Source organism: Sminthopsis crassicaudata, chromosome 4, assembly GCF_048593235.1.
Source record: "Sminthopsis crassicaudata isolate SCR6 chromosome 4, ASM4859323v1, whole genome shotgun sequence".
NCBI classification, from domain to species: Eukaryota; Metazoa; Chordata; class Mammalia; order Dasyuromorphia; family Dasyuridae; genus Sminthopsis; species Sminthopsis crassicaudata.
This window is the reverse complement of record NC_133620.1, coordinates 141,186,318-141,204,890: the sequence shown is the minus strand read 5'-3', so window position 1 is coordinate 141,204,890 and position 18,573 is coordinate 141,186,318. Positions and strand designations below refer to the sequence as shown.

The 18,573-nt window shown below is 32.3% G+C and overlaps 1 protein-coding gene across 21 annotated transcripts in view; it reads right to left on the bottom strand.

Moving 5' to 3' along the window:
* The window catches only part of SYNE1 (spectrin repeat containing nuclear envelope protein 1), a 571,419-nt gene that overhangs the window by 161,705 nt on the left and 391,141 nt on the right, over positions 1-18,573 (bottom strand). For 19 of the 21 annotated variants that reach the window (XM_074309511.1, XM_074309493.1, XM_074309505.1 and 16 more), the window contains 5 exons: positions 18,431-18,553; positions 17,122-17,308; positions 14,405-14,544; positions 2,104-2,298; positions 868-1,008 (listed from right to left, as the gene is read on the bottom strand). In XM_074309511.1, coding sequence (XP_074165612.1) covers positions 868-1,008; positions 2,104-2,298; positions 14,405-14,544; positions 17,122-17,308; positions 18,431-18,553 — 786 coding nt within the window. The remainder of the gene's footprint in view (positions 1-867; positions 1,009-2,103; positions 2,299-14,404; positions 14,545-17,121; positions 17,309-18,430; positions 18,554-18,573) is intronic. The other 2 variants (XM_074309509.1, XM_074309510.1) reach the window with 1 other exon arrangement.

Sequence of the window (18,573 nt, the reverse complement as noted above, 5' to 3'; positions counted from 1 at the left end):
CCATTTTAAAAAAAAGTAATTTCTAAACTGTTATTAAGGTTCCAAATCATGACCATATAATATTAGCATGTATTACCAAAAAAAAAACCTTTTAGTTGAAAGAAAACTGCCTTAAGAATCACTAGATTTAGATTTCATCATCATCTCTAACATGGATAAGTAAATCTTTATCAGGCCAAACTTCCTCAATGTATAACAGAATATTTGAACCACCTACTCCACAAAAATATTGTAAGCAGAGCAATTTATAAACATTAAAGCATTATAAAATTGTGACTTGTTATTCTTCCTTTGATTATTTTTAGAATATATAAAATCTCAATTATAAATATGTATATATATATGTATATATATATACAGTCTCAATAAATTATAATCTTATTTGTAATTAATTATAAATTTTAAATGCTTGTGAGGAAAACAATGGCAGTCACAGTAGTAGTTAAATAAGAAACAAATTATAAGTGTGTTATACCACCCCATTTTCTTTTAAGATACAATATCTATTATACATAGATAATATAGAAAATGAGATCTTCATATAGGATTTAGTAGCTCTTCACAGTGCATTCAATTCCAGGGATGGAGTTTTTCTTCCTCTCACTTTCAAAAAGAATTAAAGTGATTTGCCAAGTTATGTAAAGAATTTCACAAGGCAGTCATGCTTTACATTAATAAATAATAGTATGCCCATCATCATCAACAACAACAATAACAAAACAAACAAAACAATAACAACAAAAAAAAACAAAAAAACAAAACAAAACATGATATTCAAATAATTAATCCACAAGCATAGAAACATCTTGCAAAATACCCAGGATGGGGTCCTGCATCTGTCCAGAGTGAGTGCCAAGTAGGAGGTACCTGGTTAACAGAAGCATCTGTATTAGCCACAGGTGAAGGAGAGCGACAGGCAGGTGGAGAGGAAATCTCACTGTTGGTTCCCTCCTCCCCAGACTCCTCAGTGACAGGTGAAAGCAGTGTGTGACAGCGACCCGCAGTCATCTGTCACAGGAAATGCAAGCCCAAAGGACAGGAACATGTCAACAAAAAGGCTAATTAAGTGCAAAATAAAACATACAAAATTATAGCTAATGTTAGAATTCCTGAGATAAAATTTTTGGGATCCATTTTGTATTCAGAATTTGGAAGATTCAATTCTATGATTGATATGGTGCATATGGCCACTAATTGAACCAAAAAAGATATTGGATATTATTCTAGTAAATCTTAGAGATAGCTATTTTTTTCCTTTTTTATACTATTATTGTTTATAATGGCTAGAAATTCCTTGTTCCATACAACTATACGGGATTTGTGAAACAGAATTCAATTTTTCTGGATCATCTCAAAATTCTAACAGTAATCTAGGAAACTGAAGGATATCTAAAAGCAATATATCACACAAAAAAGTTAAGGCCAAATGTTAAATGATAACTATTATATTTTTTAAATGTCAAAAGTGTCAATGCTACAGTTAATTAAATGACTGTCAATAATTTTATTTTGGGGTAAGTGTGAGATATTGAATGTTGCAGAACAGAACTTAATGGAGTTTATTTCTTTTCTTCTAGATTGTAACTCTCATTATAATAACAACCCCTTCTTCTAATTCTTAACAAAATTATGTTTATTACAACCATAAATGTACAGAAATCATCATGTATTATATCAGAAAAAATGCAAGCAAAACATATTGTTAGATTTCCTCCCCCAAATAAACCAGCCCACATGCAAAACATTGGTTTACAATTTACATATAAGTCAACATGCATAATTATAGACAGACACTGAACATCCTAAGAGTGGATTGCAAATATTATTAATTTAGCAGACTCAGATCACACTGATCCCTTTTTCACCATATAGTTTCATTGCAGGCCCACTAGTTCCAGTGTAAAGCTCAGTCATAACACAAGTATAGCCACATAAAGTTAATGAAGAACTCTCAGTCCATTCTAATCTGCAACATCCAAGGTAGAGAGATGAAGCTAAGCACAGAGAGGGGAAATGTGAGCATTGGCTAAACCCCAAGCAAAGCAACAGAGAGACTCTGGTATTGCTAATAGGAGAGGACAATGATACCAGCTGGATCCTTACCATAACCACTGAGGGATGTGTGGAATGCGTTGGGAGGAGCTCAGTATCCAGATCCTCCATTCCTTCTGAAAGCCCTTCTACTTCTGTCACTGTCAACAGCATGGTCGCATGTTTAGCTTTCATTGTTAACATCTTGCACTTAGAATTCAAAGAGGCAATCTGTTCCTGGTATCCCTTGATTTTCTGAGCCAGCTCCTGAGAAAACATGGTTTTTTTTCCATGGGTCAGAGCAGCATCAAAAGGAAACAGAACTAGTAGCATTCATCTTCCTTTAGGCAGGCAGGCTATCCTTCTCCAGGGCCAGCCAATAAAATCACAGCTCTGAGTCTCAGAAGCCAGACATCATCAGCAGCAGAAGCTGAAAGGCAGGATGTGGACTGTGGAAGAGAACAAGTCAGGCTGCATCTCACAGCACAGCTAAACCGCAAAGCAAAGAGCGATGCAGTGAACCCGGAAAAACTGCTGTGAAAGCTACATTCGGTGGCAAAAAGAAAGAGGATGACGCTGATCAGTGTTTCGCTGGGAGAGCGGCACAGAAAACGGACAGAAGCTTGAACTTGTGCTGTCCTTGAGAAACAGTAACTCTTTGCAAATGACCAAAGACGCTGAAATTTCTTAGATCGTTCAGATCATGGAAATTAGTCATGTGATAACTAAAACTATGAAAATACAACTCTTATTTTTCACCATGCAGTTCCAACAAACTGAGAAAAGATCAGTAAGGTAAATTGTCTGACAAATATTGCCTGAAGGCAGGCCTATTTTTACTTTTCTTATGTAAACTGAATTAATCATTTGGTTTTAATAAAAGGTCTTAAGTTACAAACAAAAAAAAAAAAAAAAAAAAAAAAAAGTTTAATCTTTTAAATCCCATAACATTTTCAGATAGCAATCGGAACTCATCTTTTACCACTCCTGACAGCCAATCTTTGCAAATTTAATTGCAGTTCAAACTTTTTGCCATTTAAATTAGGTTTTCAGTAACTCCCCTGTTAATTTTCAGTAACTCCCCTATTTAATTTTAAAGGGAGAATGAACTTAATATTAAAAACAAGTTTGAAATGCTTTCTCGGAATCATGTGACATTTAGAAAATCCTGAGCCGATTTCAAGACAATAATAAACAGCAAATACATCTATAACATTCTCTTAAAAAGTTCTATGTATAGAAAAGTGAAAAACTATGAATACTAAATAATAAACAGTTGGAAGGAATCTAGAGATTATTTAATTGGGTTTTTTTTTTCCTTATCACTTTATAAATAGGAAAACTGACCAAAAGAAAATTATATGGCCTGCTCAAATCACACAGATAAAGAAGGCAGGACACAAACCCAGTTTCTTAAGAGTCCAGAATCATTTGTATGTCTACTATACACCACAATACTTCCTTCAAATTCTGACAAAAAAAAAATTGGAAAACTACACAATTTCAAATCAAATTGACCAATTCCACTCACTGTATACACTGAATGGAATGCTTGATTAAGCAAGTGGAGTACAGAATATGATCAGTCACCCTTCACCTTTGTTCATTTGACTTAAAACAACAACTTCCTGTTAGGGTTTGCTCTGTTCCTGTTATATGGACTCGAAACTGAAACTGGTGAATCACATTAACATAAGAATGAATATAGCACATTTTCTCATATCTAGCCACAATATTGACAAAATGGAGTAGGCATACAATCATTCTAGCAGGTAGAGGAAGCCTGTTTCCAACTATACAGTGACTTCTCATGACTCAAAAAAGAGTTTATAGAGCAAAGATGGTTAGATCTTTGAACTTCAACAATAGTTTTTGGCTAGAATCTCTTGGGGACAGGATTTTTTTTTTAAATATAGCAATGTCGATGATCATAAAATAGTTGTTTCATGTGAATAAAGAGGTTAATTTCTTGTCCCATGTAGGATCATTCATCATAAAAGCATATTTCTGTGCATTAGCTTATCCTCTGGAGCCCCAGAATTGATATTAGGCAAAATTCTGATTTTGCTTTATATCCAACTTCACTTAAATCTTAATTCAACACTTCTAGAAATGAATTTGCCCTCTATTTTTTTTTTTTTGGATGACCTCAGCTAAACTTCTAGTACCTAGTATTTGGCCACTATCCCACTGTGTACATGTAGACAAGAATTTTGTGACAGTTTAAACAAGATAAACCTCTCCCTTTCTAGAAAAGCAACTTTCCTGTGCTCAATTCTTCAATATACAGAAACAGTTATTCAGTCAACAAGCATTTATTGAACAACTATAATTATGCCAAGAACTGGGATAAGCAATAGGGATATAAAGAAAGACAAGAACTACAAAATCCCAAATCAGACAGTTTTTTTAGGGACTCAGAGACTAATGGAGTAGACAATATTAAAAGCAATAACAGCAAAGGAAAAAAAATAGCTATGTGCTAATAAGATAAAATACAATAAACTGGAGATAAGATGACAGAGGGAAGGCACTAGCAACAAAGATGATCTTAAAGGCTTCCTGTAGAAAGCAGAATTTTAACTGGGACATGAAAGACACCAGGAGGCAAAGACAGAAGAGAGAATTTCAAGTATGGGCCACAGCCAGTGAAATAAATGCAGAGAGTAAGGAAACTTTCTTGTGGGTGGAAAAGCAAGAAAGCTGCTATCATTGAATTACAGAAAAGTGAGTAAAGTATAAAAAGACTGGAATGATAGAAGAGACTCTGAATAACAAAGGATTTTAAGGATAAGGGGTCACTGGTATTTATTAAATAGTGGATGGCATGGCCAGACCAACTTTAGAAAAAACACTTTGAGATTTGAGTAGAGGATAAAATGGAGGAGGGAAGAAAATTGAGGCAGGGAGACCAATGAGGAAGTTGCTGTGGAATAAGCATTAGGTGAGGAAGATCTGCATCACAGTGGTGGCAGTTGCACAGCAGAGAAGGAAACATACAAGAGATGGCATACAAGTAAAATTGACAGGTAAGAGATTGGACATGGGTGTGAGAGAGAATAGAAAATCAAGGATGACACCTGGGGGATGGTGGATGGTGGCAAACTCCACAGTAATAGGGAAGTTAGGAAAGGGGAGGGGTTTGAGAGCTAAGAAAATGAGTTCAGTTTTGGAAACACTGGAGTTATCCCATTTGAAATAGCCAAGGATTAGTTGAAGATCAGAGTCTGGAAGTTAAAAGAGAGATTAGGGTTAAATAAATAGATCTGAGAATCATTAGCATTGCAATGATAATTGAGTAGCTAATGAAATAAGCTTATCTATGCAAAATGGGTGCTAATGGGTTAATCAAATGGTATATTTCTCAAGCTACACAGTTCTATTTCAGGTTGACTTTGGTGGAGATAATGAATTAATACAACAGAATAACGGCAATGATAGAGGTTTACAGGAACATTGTCAGACTGGTTAACAAAAGAATTTTGTGAATGAGGGAAAATGTTATTCCCCCTCCTGCCACAGAGGCATCAAAAAAGTACATTAACAGGACCATTATGTTACATTTAGGACAGAAAGATGGAAAGAAACAAGCATTTCAATGTTAGTTGTACAAAAAAGAAACTAATTCTTTTGAATGAAGCCAGAGAACCTGGGTTACACTCAAGACTCTGCTGCCCCCTCTCTGTGAGATCTTAGACAAATCTTTCTAATTTGTGTGTAGATATGTATATATAAAATATAAAAACCTTATATGTATTATAAATTCTATGTGTGTATATAAGCATAGACATGCACACACACTTATATACATATCTATCTATATTATCTATATGTGTATATAGATAGATATAGATATAGATGTCTTTATATGTAAAATAAGGTGGCTTGGCTTTATGGCTTACAAAATTCCCTTCTACCTCCCAATCTATGATCCTATGACTTATGAGATATGAAGTCCCTTCTAATTGAAATTCTATTATTATTGTAGGAGGGACCTGGACTAATTAATCTCCAACAAGATTTCTTCCAATAAGATCTAATGTTATTCTTTCAATGGGAATAAGTGAAGGGGATAGACTCCATCACTGTATCTCCATAAATTTTCAATGATCCCAAACTTCTTCCTGAAACAAAACATTTTTTATGAACAAACATGATTATTGGGCAAATGTGTGTGTATATATTTCTATATCTACCAATTTAAATTTAACAAGTATATATATATATATATATATATATATATATATATATGTATATGTATTATCTATGCTATACAAATTGTATGCTAAGTAGTATAGAGGAAAAGGATATAAAAATGAAACAATCTTTTACCTTAATGAGCTTTCATTCTATTGAGAAGATAAACGTGCATAAGTAAAGAAAAAGTAAAAAAAAAAAAAAAAACAACAACAACAACAAAAAACCATAATAAGGAAGAAAGCACTAAGAAAAATCAGGAAAGGATTTTTTTTTTATTTTTGAGAAGGTAATATGAGTCAAGCATTACATAGAGACTGCAAAAAGAAATACAAAGTTTTGCATGAACTGATGCTAAGTGAAATGAGCAGAACCAGGAGATCATTGTCCCTAGCAACAGCAATGTTATATGATGATCAAGTCTGATGGATATGGCTCTCTTCAACAATGAGAGGATTCAGACCAGTTCCAATGGTCTTGTGATCAAAAGAGCCATCTACACTCAGAGAACTGTGGGAACTGAGTATGGTTCAAAACATAGCATTTTCATTCTTTTTGTTTTGTTTGCTTGCATTTTATTTTCTTCATCACTTTCTTTTCTTATTTGGTTTGATTTTTCTTATACAGCAAGATAAGTGTATAAATACGTATGCATATATTGGATTTAACATATATTTCTATTATAGTTAGTCTATATTGGACTACTTGCCATCTAGGGGAAAGGGTTGGGGGAAACTGGAACACAAGGTTTTGCAAGGGCTAATGTTGTAGAATTATCTATGCATATGTTTTGAAAAATAAAAAAAAAAACTTAAAAAAATACAAAGTTCAGGGGATTGTTAGTTGGTCATATTATGTGACTAGGGGCAGAGCATTTTATATATATATATATATATATATATATATATATATATATATATATATATATATATATATATATATATATTTCCCCTATGAATTTTTTAAAAGAAACTAGATAAATAATATATAGAATGCCAAGTCAGGAAGACCTGAGTTCAATGACCTCTAATACTTAACTAGCTGTGAGACCCTGTGCAAGTGACTTATTCCTACTTGCTTCAGTTTCTTCATCTACAAAATGAATTAGAGAAGAAAATGGTAAACACTAAAGTGTCTTTGCCAATAAAACTCCATATAAGGTAAAAAAGGAGTTGGATGTCACTGAAACAATTGAACAATAAAATAAAAGGTACTGATATAAATAGTAGAAAAGGTGACAGGAATAAAACTAATCTAATAGGAAGGTTTTTTTTTATTCTTGTTCAAGTATTTGCTAACCATTAAATAGCTAAAAAATTAAAAGGATCAAGAGATTCCAGAAATGCATTCTCATGAACTCCTCCCCATTTTCTAGCAAAAGGCAAAGTACATGTTTTCCTTAAAAAACAACTAAATGCCATCTGTTATTCCTTTTGTAATCCTAGCACTAATTAGCTCTTACATACTCAGATTAACAGGAATATTTACTTTTTCACAAATGTGATTTGCTGCAACTTAGATACATAATTTTGGTAATAACTCAGAGAACACACAGAATTGTCACTGGCTATCCTAGCTAATACTGCTGCCACTATTTGAAAAGACATAAATCATCTTCAAACTTTTCCATGTGTAAAAAAAACAATAGATCATATAGTCACTTCTTTTGGATTTATCACAGACATGACCCATCTCAAACCAAATTCAGAGTTATGGTGACCTAAGTAGAAGATGGCAGGTCATGACGACAAATTAATTGCTATGAGTCAATAAGTACAAACAGCAAGAGATTTTAGTGACTTAAGAATGCTATCTATGCCAGCCCAGATGATAAAAAAGGCTAGAGGTTCTAATAATGCCAGACTAAAAGTGGGAAGGCTGGTAAGAAATAGGGAAAAAATAATAAAAATTAATTGAATCTGGATTTCTGATGACATAAGTAATACAAAGTCCCAAAAGATTTCTGAAAAGATTCTGAAGATGTGAGTCATTATATGATGAAATAAAAGCAATAAGTAAGGGAAGAAAGATTGATGATAAAACATTTGTTTTTTTTAATATCTTCAACAAAAAAAAAGCAAAGTTTGGAGTGTAGTTTTACTTCTTTCTCATAGATTTTAATTCAATGATTAGTCTTTGAATTTTATCATTTCACCCACTGTTTTGATTGATTTTTTGGAACAGGAATTGTGGTAGAATCCTATAGCATGTAAATATATCTATATCTTACTTCAACATGTTTAACATGTATGAGACTGCCTGCCATCTAGGGGAGGAGGTGGTAGGAAGGTAGGGAAAAGTTGAAACAGAAGTTATTGCAAGGGTCAGTGTTGAAAAATTACCCATAGATATGTTCTGTCAAGAAAAACCTATAAAATATATCTATATTTATTTATACACACAATATTATATACATACATATAAACACATGATACACACAAATCACTTCTTGACACTTCAAAATCTTACTTCCAGATTCAACATTCAATTGATAATACTTTTCAATGTATCTATCATCTCTCAACTGACCAATTTAATGGCCTTTAGGGCTATTTTAAGAGATAGCTATATGTGGAGTGTACACAATACATGGGGTTCTGGGTCTGGAGTCAAAAAGAGCCAAGGTTAAATCTGTACCTTAGCAGGTGTCAATGTCAAATTGAGAGAATTGTTGTTAGGATCAAATGAATTAATATTTTTCAAATCACTTAACACAATACCTGGCATACAACAGATGCTTAATAAATGTTTTTCCTTCCCCTTCCCTTCTCTCAATCCTTTTCCTTCCTCTGATATTTTAGACCACTCTCTTGTCTTTGATACCCTCTTCTCTCTAGCTTTTCATGATACTGCAATCTCCTTATTCACTTTATGTCATAGTGCTCTTTGTAAAAATACTTTGATGAACCTTCATTGAGATAAGACCTGTTAGTGGTAGATTAACCTTGGTCCTCTTTTCTTCTTTACAATTTTGCTTGGTTATTATATCAGCTTTTCAATTATTTTCTCCATGCTAATGGTTTTTAAGACTATTTATCTAATCCATTCCAGTCTTGAACTTCCAAATGCTTCATGATTATCTTAAACTCAAAGTCCCAAAGACATCTTAAACTCAACATGTTCAAAACTGAACTCATATTTTGCCCCAAATCCTCCTCTTTTCCTGACTGCTTTATTACTTTCAAGTCTACCAGTCACTCAGTCACTCTCTATTCTCCTTCTCCCACCTCTCTCCTCACCTCTTTCCCCTTCCCTCTCTCCCCTCTCTTTCTATCCTCCTCTCTCTGCCCTTCCTCTTTCTCTCTCTTCCCATATCTAATCTATTGCCAAGTCCTGTTGATTCAAACATCACAACATTCTCACACTAGGAATATTCTAATAGCAATATTCCCCTTTCTTCAATTCTCTCTCCACTGAGTCCATTCACTTGTCTATGATCTTCCTAAAGCACAGATCTTATCATGTCATCCTCCCTTTCCTTCATTCAATTACCTCTAGTGGTTCCCTATTACCTCTAGCATCAAAATAAAATCCTCTGTCTTTTAAAGTTCTTCATAACCTGAGCCACTTCTTCCTTTCCAGTCTTCTTACATCTTTACTCTTAACACTCTATGATTCAATGATACAAGACTCCTTCCTACTTCCCACACAAGACACATAATCTCCTGACTCCATGCTTTTTCACTGGCTATTCCCCAATGTAAAGTTCTTGAATTGTGAGGGTCTGGTCGTCTGCTCAATTATAATCCTTTTCTGGGAGATCTGTAAAATCTTTTCCTCTGTGCGTAGGTTTCTTGGGAGCTCTGAATCTCCTCCAGCTCTTGTCCTTCCCCAAATCAGACTGGTCTCCTTTCAGCCTGCCTGGCGTCACAACTCTATCCCAGAGTTAATTCTCTCAGACCCAATGCTGCCCTTCTTTTATCCTCCCAGAGAATAGGCATGTGAGAACTCAATGGGGCATGGGGAAATACTTCCACCACTGAACTTACTCCTCTTAGAATTCTTAAGGTGTAAACTCCCTTTAAAGGCCGAACCAAAGGTCTGAGCCAGAAAACTGTCAAGAACCTGAGTTCTCACCTTGTAATTGTCCAGACAACTTGAGTTCTCACCTTATCACTGTCCAGACAACCTGAGTTCTCACCTTGTAATCCTAACACCCCAATACCTGGAATTCCCTCTTTTCATTTCTCCTCTTTGTTTCTCTGCTTTTCTTTAGCACAGCTTTTTCAGGAAGCCTTTCCTGGTTCCTATATGGCTAATGCCTTCCCTATGAAAGTGCCTCCAATTTATCCTGAATATTTCTTGTTTGTACATAGTTGTGAACTTGTTATCTCTACATTTGACTGTGATTTCTTGAGGACAAAGGCTACTTTAACATTTCCTTATTTTGTTTTATTTTTGTCTAGTATTTTGCCTCATATTTGTGTGCACTTAATAAATGTGTATTGATTGCTAACAATTTTCTTCTTGTTATCTTATTCTTCATATCTCAAAATATATATTTCCTTCTTCCTTAAAGTTACTGATATCTGACAGTATTTCAGATTTAGCATGATTTCATTTTATAGGTTTATTATAATATCTAAATCTGGGATACAGCTCCACATCTGGAATCAAAAAGATCTGAATTCAAATTTGGTGTCAGACACATATGAATTATATGACTGGGCATATTAATCCTGTCTGTCTTCATTTTCTCATATGTAAAATGAGCTAGAGAAGGAAATGACAGACCACTTGGATATCTTTGTTAAGAAGCCCCAAAGTGGAGAGGCAGACACAACTGAAATTACTAAATACTATCACCAATAACATATAAGAAATGAAAATGTATTATTATAACTCCATCATTCACTCTTTTGAGTCTCTACCTCCTCTAAAGTCATTGCCAATACTTTAGTAGCACATGTTGAGAAACTTTTCTCCTACTGGTCTCCTCTATTTGCTTTGGAACAATTCACAGGACCAAATTAGCTATGCCATTATTACAATATGGGGTATGTCAATTTACTTCCGAAATTGCTTCTATTCATCATCTTGTAACTTGTAACTTCTAAGAGGATAATACTCGATTCTGCTCCCTTTTGTTTTTCTCCACTGAAAGATAAGTTCTTTGAAACTTTGCTTTATAAATTATATTCTGAGTACTTGACACATAGTATATGTTTAATAATATTTAAGCACTAGGCTTGGAATCAGGAGGATTTGAATTCATATCTGGCCTCAGATATTTAGAAGTTATATGATATATCTAGGCAAATTACTTCATATCTGTTTGCCTTGATTCCTCATCTGTAAAATGGGAACATATGGGAGAAAGAAAGGACAAACCACTCTAGTATCTTTACCAAGAAGATTTCATGAACAAAAACATCCATGAGGACAGGTAGGAACAACAACAACAAAAATGCTTTAACTAATGCTTTCTGCCCCCCCCCATTTATTTATACCTCAGGTAATTTAGCATACTGATGAATTCTGTAATGATAATTATATAATGATTTGACATGAAATTCATTGATAATGTCAGTGACTAAGAAATGTTAACTAGAAATTACATGATGGATATAATTTTATAAGGTGATAGAAACTATTTCTATAAAATTCTTAGTTAAAATGATCATTTAAAAGATGATTTATTAAATTCACAATTTAAAACTTCTTTAGTAATGTCCATATTTCTTGAATGATACTTTTATTTCCTCATAACTCCATTAATCTGCAAATTTTTGCCTACATACTCCAACACTTGTGCAATTTAGTAAATGATCACTTTGAGATTTACTCTGGATAAAAAATATTTAATACTCTACAATAAAGCTTTTTATGAGCCTTTAGAACGTAGCTAATTGATATTCAAATATAAATATAACTATATGATATATAGGGCAGAATATGATGACAGTATTATCAATATTAAAGTTCTAAATAATTTACTAATTACTAATATGATTCAGTTTTCTAAAAGCTTTTGTTTTATAGAAAAGAGAAAGCAATGGGATTATATTCCATTGGTTGAAGAATATTTTATTAGTCTCTACATTTATATTTAAATAAAATTCCTCTTGATACAAAAAAAACCCTGTAACTTATATTTAAATAAAACTGCCCTTGATATAGAAAAAAATAAATTGTAACTAAATTTTATTTCCAACAGAGATTTTATGTGGATTTTTCAATACTTTATTGGATCTTTGATCTAATCAATGTGAACATTCCCTTATAAGTAATTATAAATCACTTTTACTATATAATCAACCACTTTCATTGTTTTCTTCACACATATATTCTTTGATAATGTATTTTATGCCTCTTCTTTTGCAAAATTACTCATTAGGTGACAGAGTTTCCCTATTTCCAACATAAACACCTTTCCATTATATTTTCAGTTACCTATGTTTACTCTGTGGTCACAGAATTATCTACAGTCATATACCATTAATGGAAAAAGAATAGTGTTAAAAAGATGGATTTATAAAAGTAGAAAGCAGCTTAAGTACTATATTTTTTCTAATTCAAATGTTCATTAAACTGCTTACATACATAGAAAGATACATACTTAAATTTATATATGTGTGTATGCATGAGATGAAGATTTTATACATATATATATATATATATATATATGTGTGTGTGTGTGTGTGTGTGTATGTAGATGCACAGATAGATACATATTCATTATTCTTCAGTTGTTTCAGTCATGCCTGACTTCATGACCATATTTAGAATTTTCTTGGAAAAGATACAAAACATATTTGCCATTTCCTTCTTCTGCTTATTTTTAATAAATAAGGTAATAAGGAAAACAGAGTTAAGCGACTTGTTCAGGGTCATACAACTGGTAAATATGTGAGGCCAGACTTGAATCCACAAAATGAGTCTTTCTGATTCTAATACTCCAATACTGATTCCAATACTCCACTATTCCAAGCCCAATACTTATCCACTGCACCACTATACATATATACACTACTACATACACAGACATATAGCTATGCATACACATCTGTATATATTTACATAGACACATATACATATATCTTCTGTGTGTATGTGTGTGTAATTGCTTTGTTAAAAAAATAGGTTAAATGTTTGATATTTGAAATAACGTCTGATTTGTTTTGAGCGCACAAATTGCATGAATAAAGCTTTTCTAAAAATAGTGATAATTAGATTTAAGATCTTTACTTTTGTCAATTTTTCACTTGGGGAGTCCAGAGCTTGATTAATCAGGTCACCTTGAAGTTGATATAATCTTTGGTGGTGACATCTCTTTATAGTCTCTCTTAATCTTAGGGTTGATTTTGATCTTTTCTTTAATTAATTAGTGATCTAACTGAATTGGGGAGAACCAATTTCAGAAATGATGCAAACATTAGTAAGCAGTAATTTCTCATTAATTAAGATAAGTTTAAAGCCATTTTATGTATATGTGTGTGAGTGTGCATGTATGAATGTGTGTGTGCATATGCATGTGTGAATGTATGTGTATGTGATATACTTCTCAGTTTCTTCTTGAACATTGCATCCATACCTAGAATTTATCTGGATGCTTTGCTTGCCAAATTGCCACTCTGAGAAACTATCACAATGCTTTCCTCATTGGTGAATCTTTCTCTGGAACCACCATTTTATTAAGATCCTCAGCTTTCACCTCACTCATTGCTAAACTATCTCAAGACTCCTTATTGGCTGCCCTTATATAGGTGCCCTTCCTCTTTCCATTATTACTTACCATCTCCCTTTCAACTTAATTTTTCCCTAATTATATCTGAGGAAAAGGGGAATTGAGAATTGAGGAGCAAGCAAGACAATTTTTATTGCTAGAACTTAGCATAGTACCTGAAACATAATAACTGCTTAATAAATATGATCTCTTTGTAGAATCACATCTCTATGGTACAATAATGTTAGGTTTCTAATCACTTTCTTTTTTGAAAACATTTTATTTTTGCATGCAAATATAATAATTTTGAAATACTATATAGGAAGTGGTGGCTTAAAAATATAAAAGATATTTTGGATATATTTGTTTATTCTAATTAATTTCAGATTCCAGGCATTGGCATCCATGCTTATTCTTCTACTATAAAATAACTCAGAAAAATAGTTAAAGAAAAAGATTTTAAGATAAAAGTAATATATTGTATATTTTGAATTTCATTGCTGTTTTTACCTCATGACGAGAAATCTGGGCTTGTAGCTCTTGGATATTACTGGTGGCCACAGGCTTATCTTGAATCTCTCTATGAGCCCCTTCTATTAGTTGTTGTAGATGCTTCATTTCTTGTTCATATTGTTCATACTGTACTACTGCTTCCTATAGAAAAAAATAGTTTTATTTTTCTAATTACTATATAAAGTGAAGCTATAAACAATGAAACACCATTAAATAATAGAATATAGGGAGAAATATATATATATATATATATATATATGTATATATATATATATATATATACATATATATATATACATATATATATATATACACTAGGCTAATGAGCCCAAGTCATACCCTGGCTTGACAGAAGTTATGGACCCTATGGACTTTTAATAGTCTGATTGAACAGAATAGATCAGAGATGAAAATGAAATGCTTGTTCATCTATTTCACAAAGTGATGCATGTTTAATTATTTTTAAGAATGAATATATGATCCCCAATTGATAATCAAAACAATTTTTGAACAATTTTTAGATGATGAAATTAAAGCCATCTATGATTATATGAAAAAATGCTCTAAATCACTATTGATTAGGGAAATACAAATTAAAACAACTCTGAGGTACCACTTAACACCTCTCAGATTGGCTAAGATGACAGGAAAAGTTAGTAATGAATGTTGGAGGGGATGTGGGAAAATTGGGACACTAATGCATTATTGATGGAGTTGTGAAATGATCCAATCATTCATCCAGAGCAATCTGCAATTATTCCTAAAGGGCTATAAAACTGTGCATACCCTTTGACCCAGCAGTGCCATTCCTGGGAAATCAAAAAGGGGGGGGGGGAAATCCACTTATGAAAAATGTTTGTATCAGCTCTTTTGTGGTAGCAAAAAACTGGGAAATGAATAAATACCCATCAGAATGTCTGAACAAGTTGTGGTACATGAAGATAATGGAATATTATAATTTTATAAAAATGATGAACAAGATGATTTTAGATAGGCCTGAAAAGATTTACATGAACTGATGTTGAGCAAAATGAGCAGAACCAGGAATATATTGTATACAATAACAGCAAGAATATGCGATGATCAACTATGAAAGACTTGGTTCTTCTCAGTGATTCAGTGATCCAAAGCAATTACAGTAGACTTTGGAAAGAAAATGCCTTCTGCATCCAGAAAAAGAACTAAGGAAACTAAATATTAATCAACACATGCTAGCTTCACTTCTTTTTTCTGTTTTTTTTTTTTTTTTTTTCATTTCTCCCATGGTTTTCCCATTTACTCTAATTTTCCTCTTTCAACATGATTCAAAAATCAATGTATATTAAAAAATAAATTTACTACAACAAAAAAGAATGAATACATGAGAATGTGATAGGACTAATAGATTATTGTGTTTGATTTAAATATTTGTGTTATAAGTATTTCTTTTATGTTGAAGAAAATAGTTGTCTTTTGCTTGACATACTTTGTTTGTTAAGCATGTCTCTAGAAAGGACCATGAGTAAAAACTAAGCTTTGGTTTAGAAATTTCTATAGAGTTTTAGATAGAGCTTGGGGCAAGCCTATGCTTACTTTGGACAAATTATAATTTGTCCAAAATCATAAAATAATTTTCTTAGAAGTGCTAAGCAAAATTTATTATGTCCCTTCTAATTTGTAATATTTTTTTCAATTACATGTCAAATATTTTAAAATTCATTAGAAAACAAAAAAACAAAAAGCTTTTGAGTTCCAAAGGATGGGAGTGTGTATGTTTGTGGTGTGTGTGTGTATATATATATACATATATGTATATATATATATATATATATATATATATATATATATATATATATATATGTATATATATATATATGTATATATATATATATATGTGTGTGTGTGTGTGTGTGTGTGTGTTTATATATATTTGTTTGCATATATGCATGTAAAACACATATAACCACTATCTTATTTTATAAACATCTTTCCCACACATACACATTTACACATATGTTGCCTCTCATTAGAATGTAAGTTTCTTGAAGGCATAAACTATATTCTCTTTTTCTTTGTATCAATACCTAGCACATAGCATGTGCTCAAAAAAATTCTTGTTAATTACTTGCTTGACTGATTATGAAAGTAATGATTAGAAAAATAGAGAAGGCAGAAAAAGAGAGTAGAATGGAAAATATGCCAGAGTAAGATTATGTTTTTGTTCATTGAAGAGGATTTGTGCATAAGTTAGTGAAGAAACCAAAATGAGATTTATATATATTTTGTGTAGAAACTAACAATAAAACAAGTAAGAAAACTTACTAATATTTTAAAAAGTTAAATCTATGTTGCACAGAAAGTATATCTGTTTCAGTATTATTTTTAAGATATTTGACTTTGAGATACTGCCACACAAAATTAACTTTTTCATGTACTTGTTTGTATAAGCATCAGAAATTTTCAATTTATATTATTTATTCCAATACTTTTTCTAGCTTATTTCAACTGGCCCAAATGATTGGGGATTAATTCAAAGCTTAATCTTTATATTTGACATGACAGTCTGACAAATCAAACATTATGGGTATATTTTGATGGCTGAGAATGCATGGATCTAAGAAAACCATGTGAAACATTCTTTTGTACTTTATATCATTGCAATAAAGTTTATTACAGAAACACACACACACACACACACACACACACACACACACACACACACACACATCTGACACTTGCCTGCATTATGTTGCACTGCTGGATGGCTGTGTGTTGCAAACGGCTGGCTTCTTCCTGGAGTCTAAGTGCCATGTGGCATATAGGCAAATTAGTGACGACTTCTTCAGGGATTCTTAGAGCACTCTGACAAATTTGCACAGCTTCCACCTTTGGCTTCAGTGATTCCATTTCAGATAGCAGATGCTAGAAACAAAACTTATATTTTATTTAGTTGTGAATAAAAATTTATTTATAAACAAGCTTAATTATGGTAAAAGGAGATTAATCAGATACAAAGTGAAGGAAATCATAGTCTCATTACTTGTTGTCTAGGAAGATCATATTTTTCTAAAATTAAATGGAATTTCACTTTTAATAGAAAAAATGAATAAATTTAGGCTTATAAGATAATTTCAAACTATACTCATACTTTTTTTTTAATTTTGAACTCCAGACAGTTCATTTAATTAGATTACTCTAAATTTGTATCCTTAAATTAGTCTAAACTTTCCAGTAATATCCAGATAATCATCACATAGCATTAATATGGATCATTAAAGCACATAAATCAATACATCCCTAATGGGTTAAAGAATTCTTTTTGTTTTTGCAGGGGTAAAGAGTGAGGAAAATAAGATTTTAATGACATGCCCACAGTTACACAGCTAGTAACAGCCAAGTATCTGAAGTCAGATTTCACCTCAGGTCTTCCTGGTGCTCTAGCAACTGTGCCACTGAGCTGCCCCCATTTAATGAATTCTTTATACGAATTCCTTGAATTCTGTAAGGAACCACTATGACTTTTTCATTAAACCATTATTTCTATGTTTGTTTCTTTTACTTATCCCTCAAAAAACAAATGTCAGTACATCTAGCATATGTAACTGTGCTAAGAAGTTATTGAAAGCCCTATTTTAGGGCTCCCAAATTCTAGGTATTTCCTTTAGATGAATTTTGATTCAAGGATCTAATCTCTCTTTATACCAAGGTATCTTTATATTATAAACCCAAATCCCAGCCCTTAGATATAACAATCCATAAAATAATAGACCAAAAGACAAGCAAACAAAATGAAACAAAATAAAAACTCTCATATGTATCAGACTCTTGTCAGAAAACAAAATAGAAAAAGAAAACTTAAGAAATCATTGAAAAGTTAAAAATTCCTGAATAAAAATAATATTTTATCTCATTTTCTGAAAAAAATTTCTTCATGGAATAGATATGTAGCTCATAAGGTTTTATTCCCAAGATAAAAAAATTACAAAATACCCTATATACAACTAGAATTACATATTCAGCTACATCTTAATTTATTTTTTTTACCTGTCGATTAGAAAGCTGTTCTTTCAGACTCAAACGTCCTAACTCTGGAGAAGTAAGAGTTTTTTGAGCTTGCTCAAGGGCAGCTTGTAAGATTTTTATTTCAGCTTCAAATTTTTTCATATCCTAGAAAACCAAAAGAATAA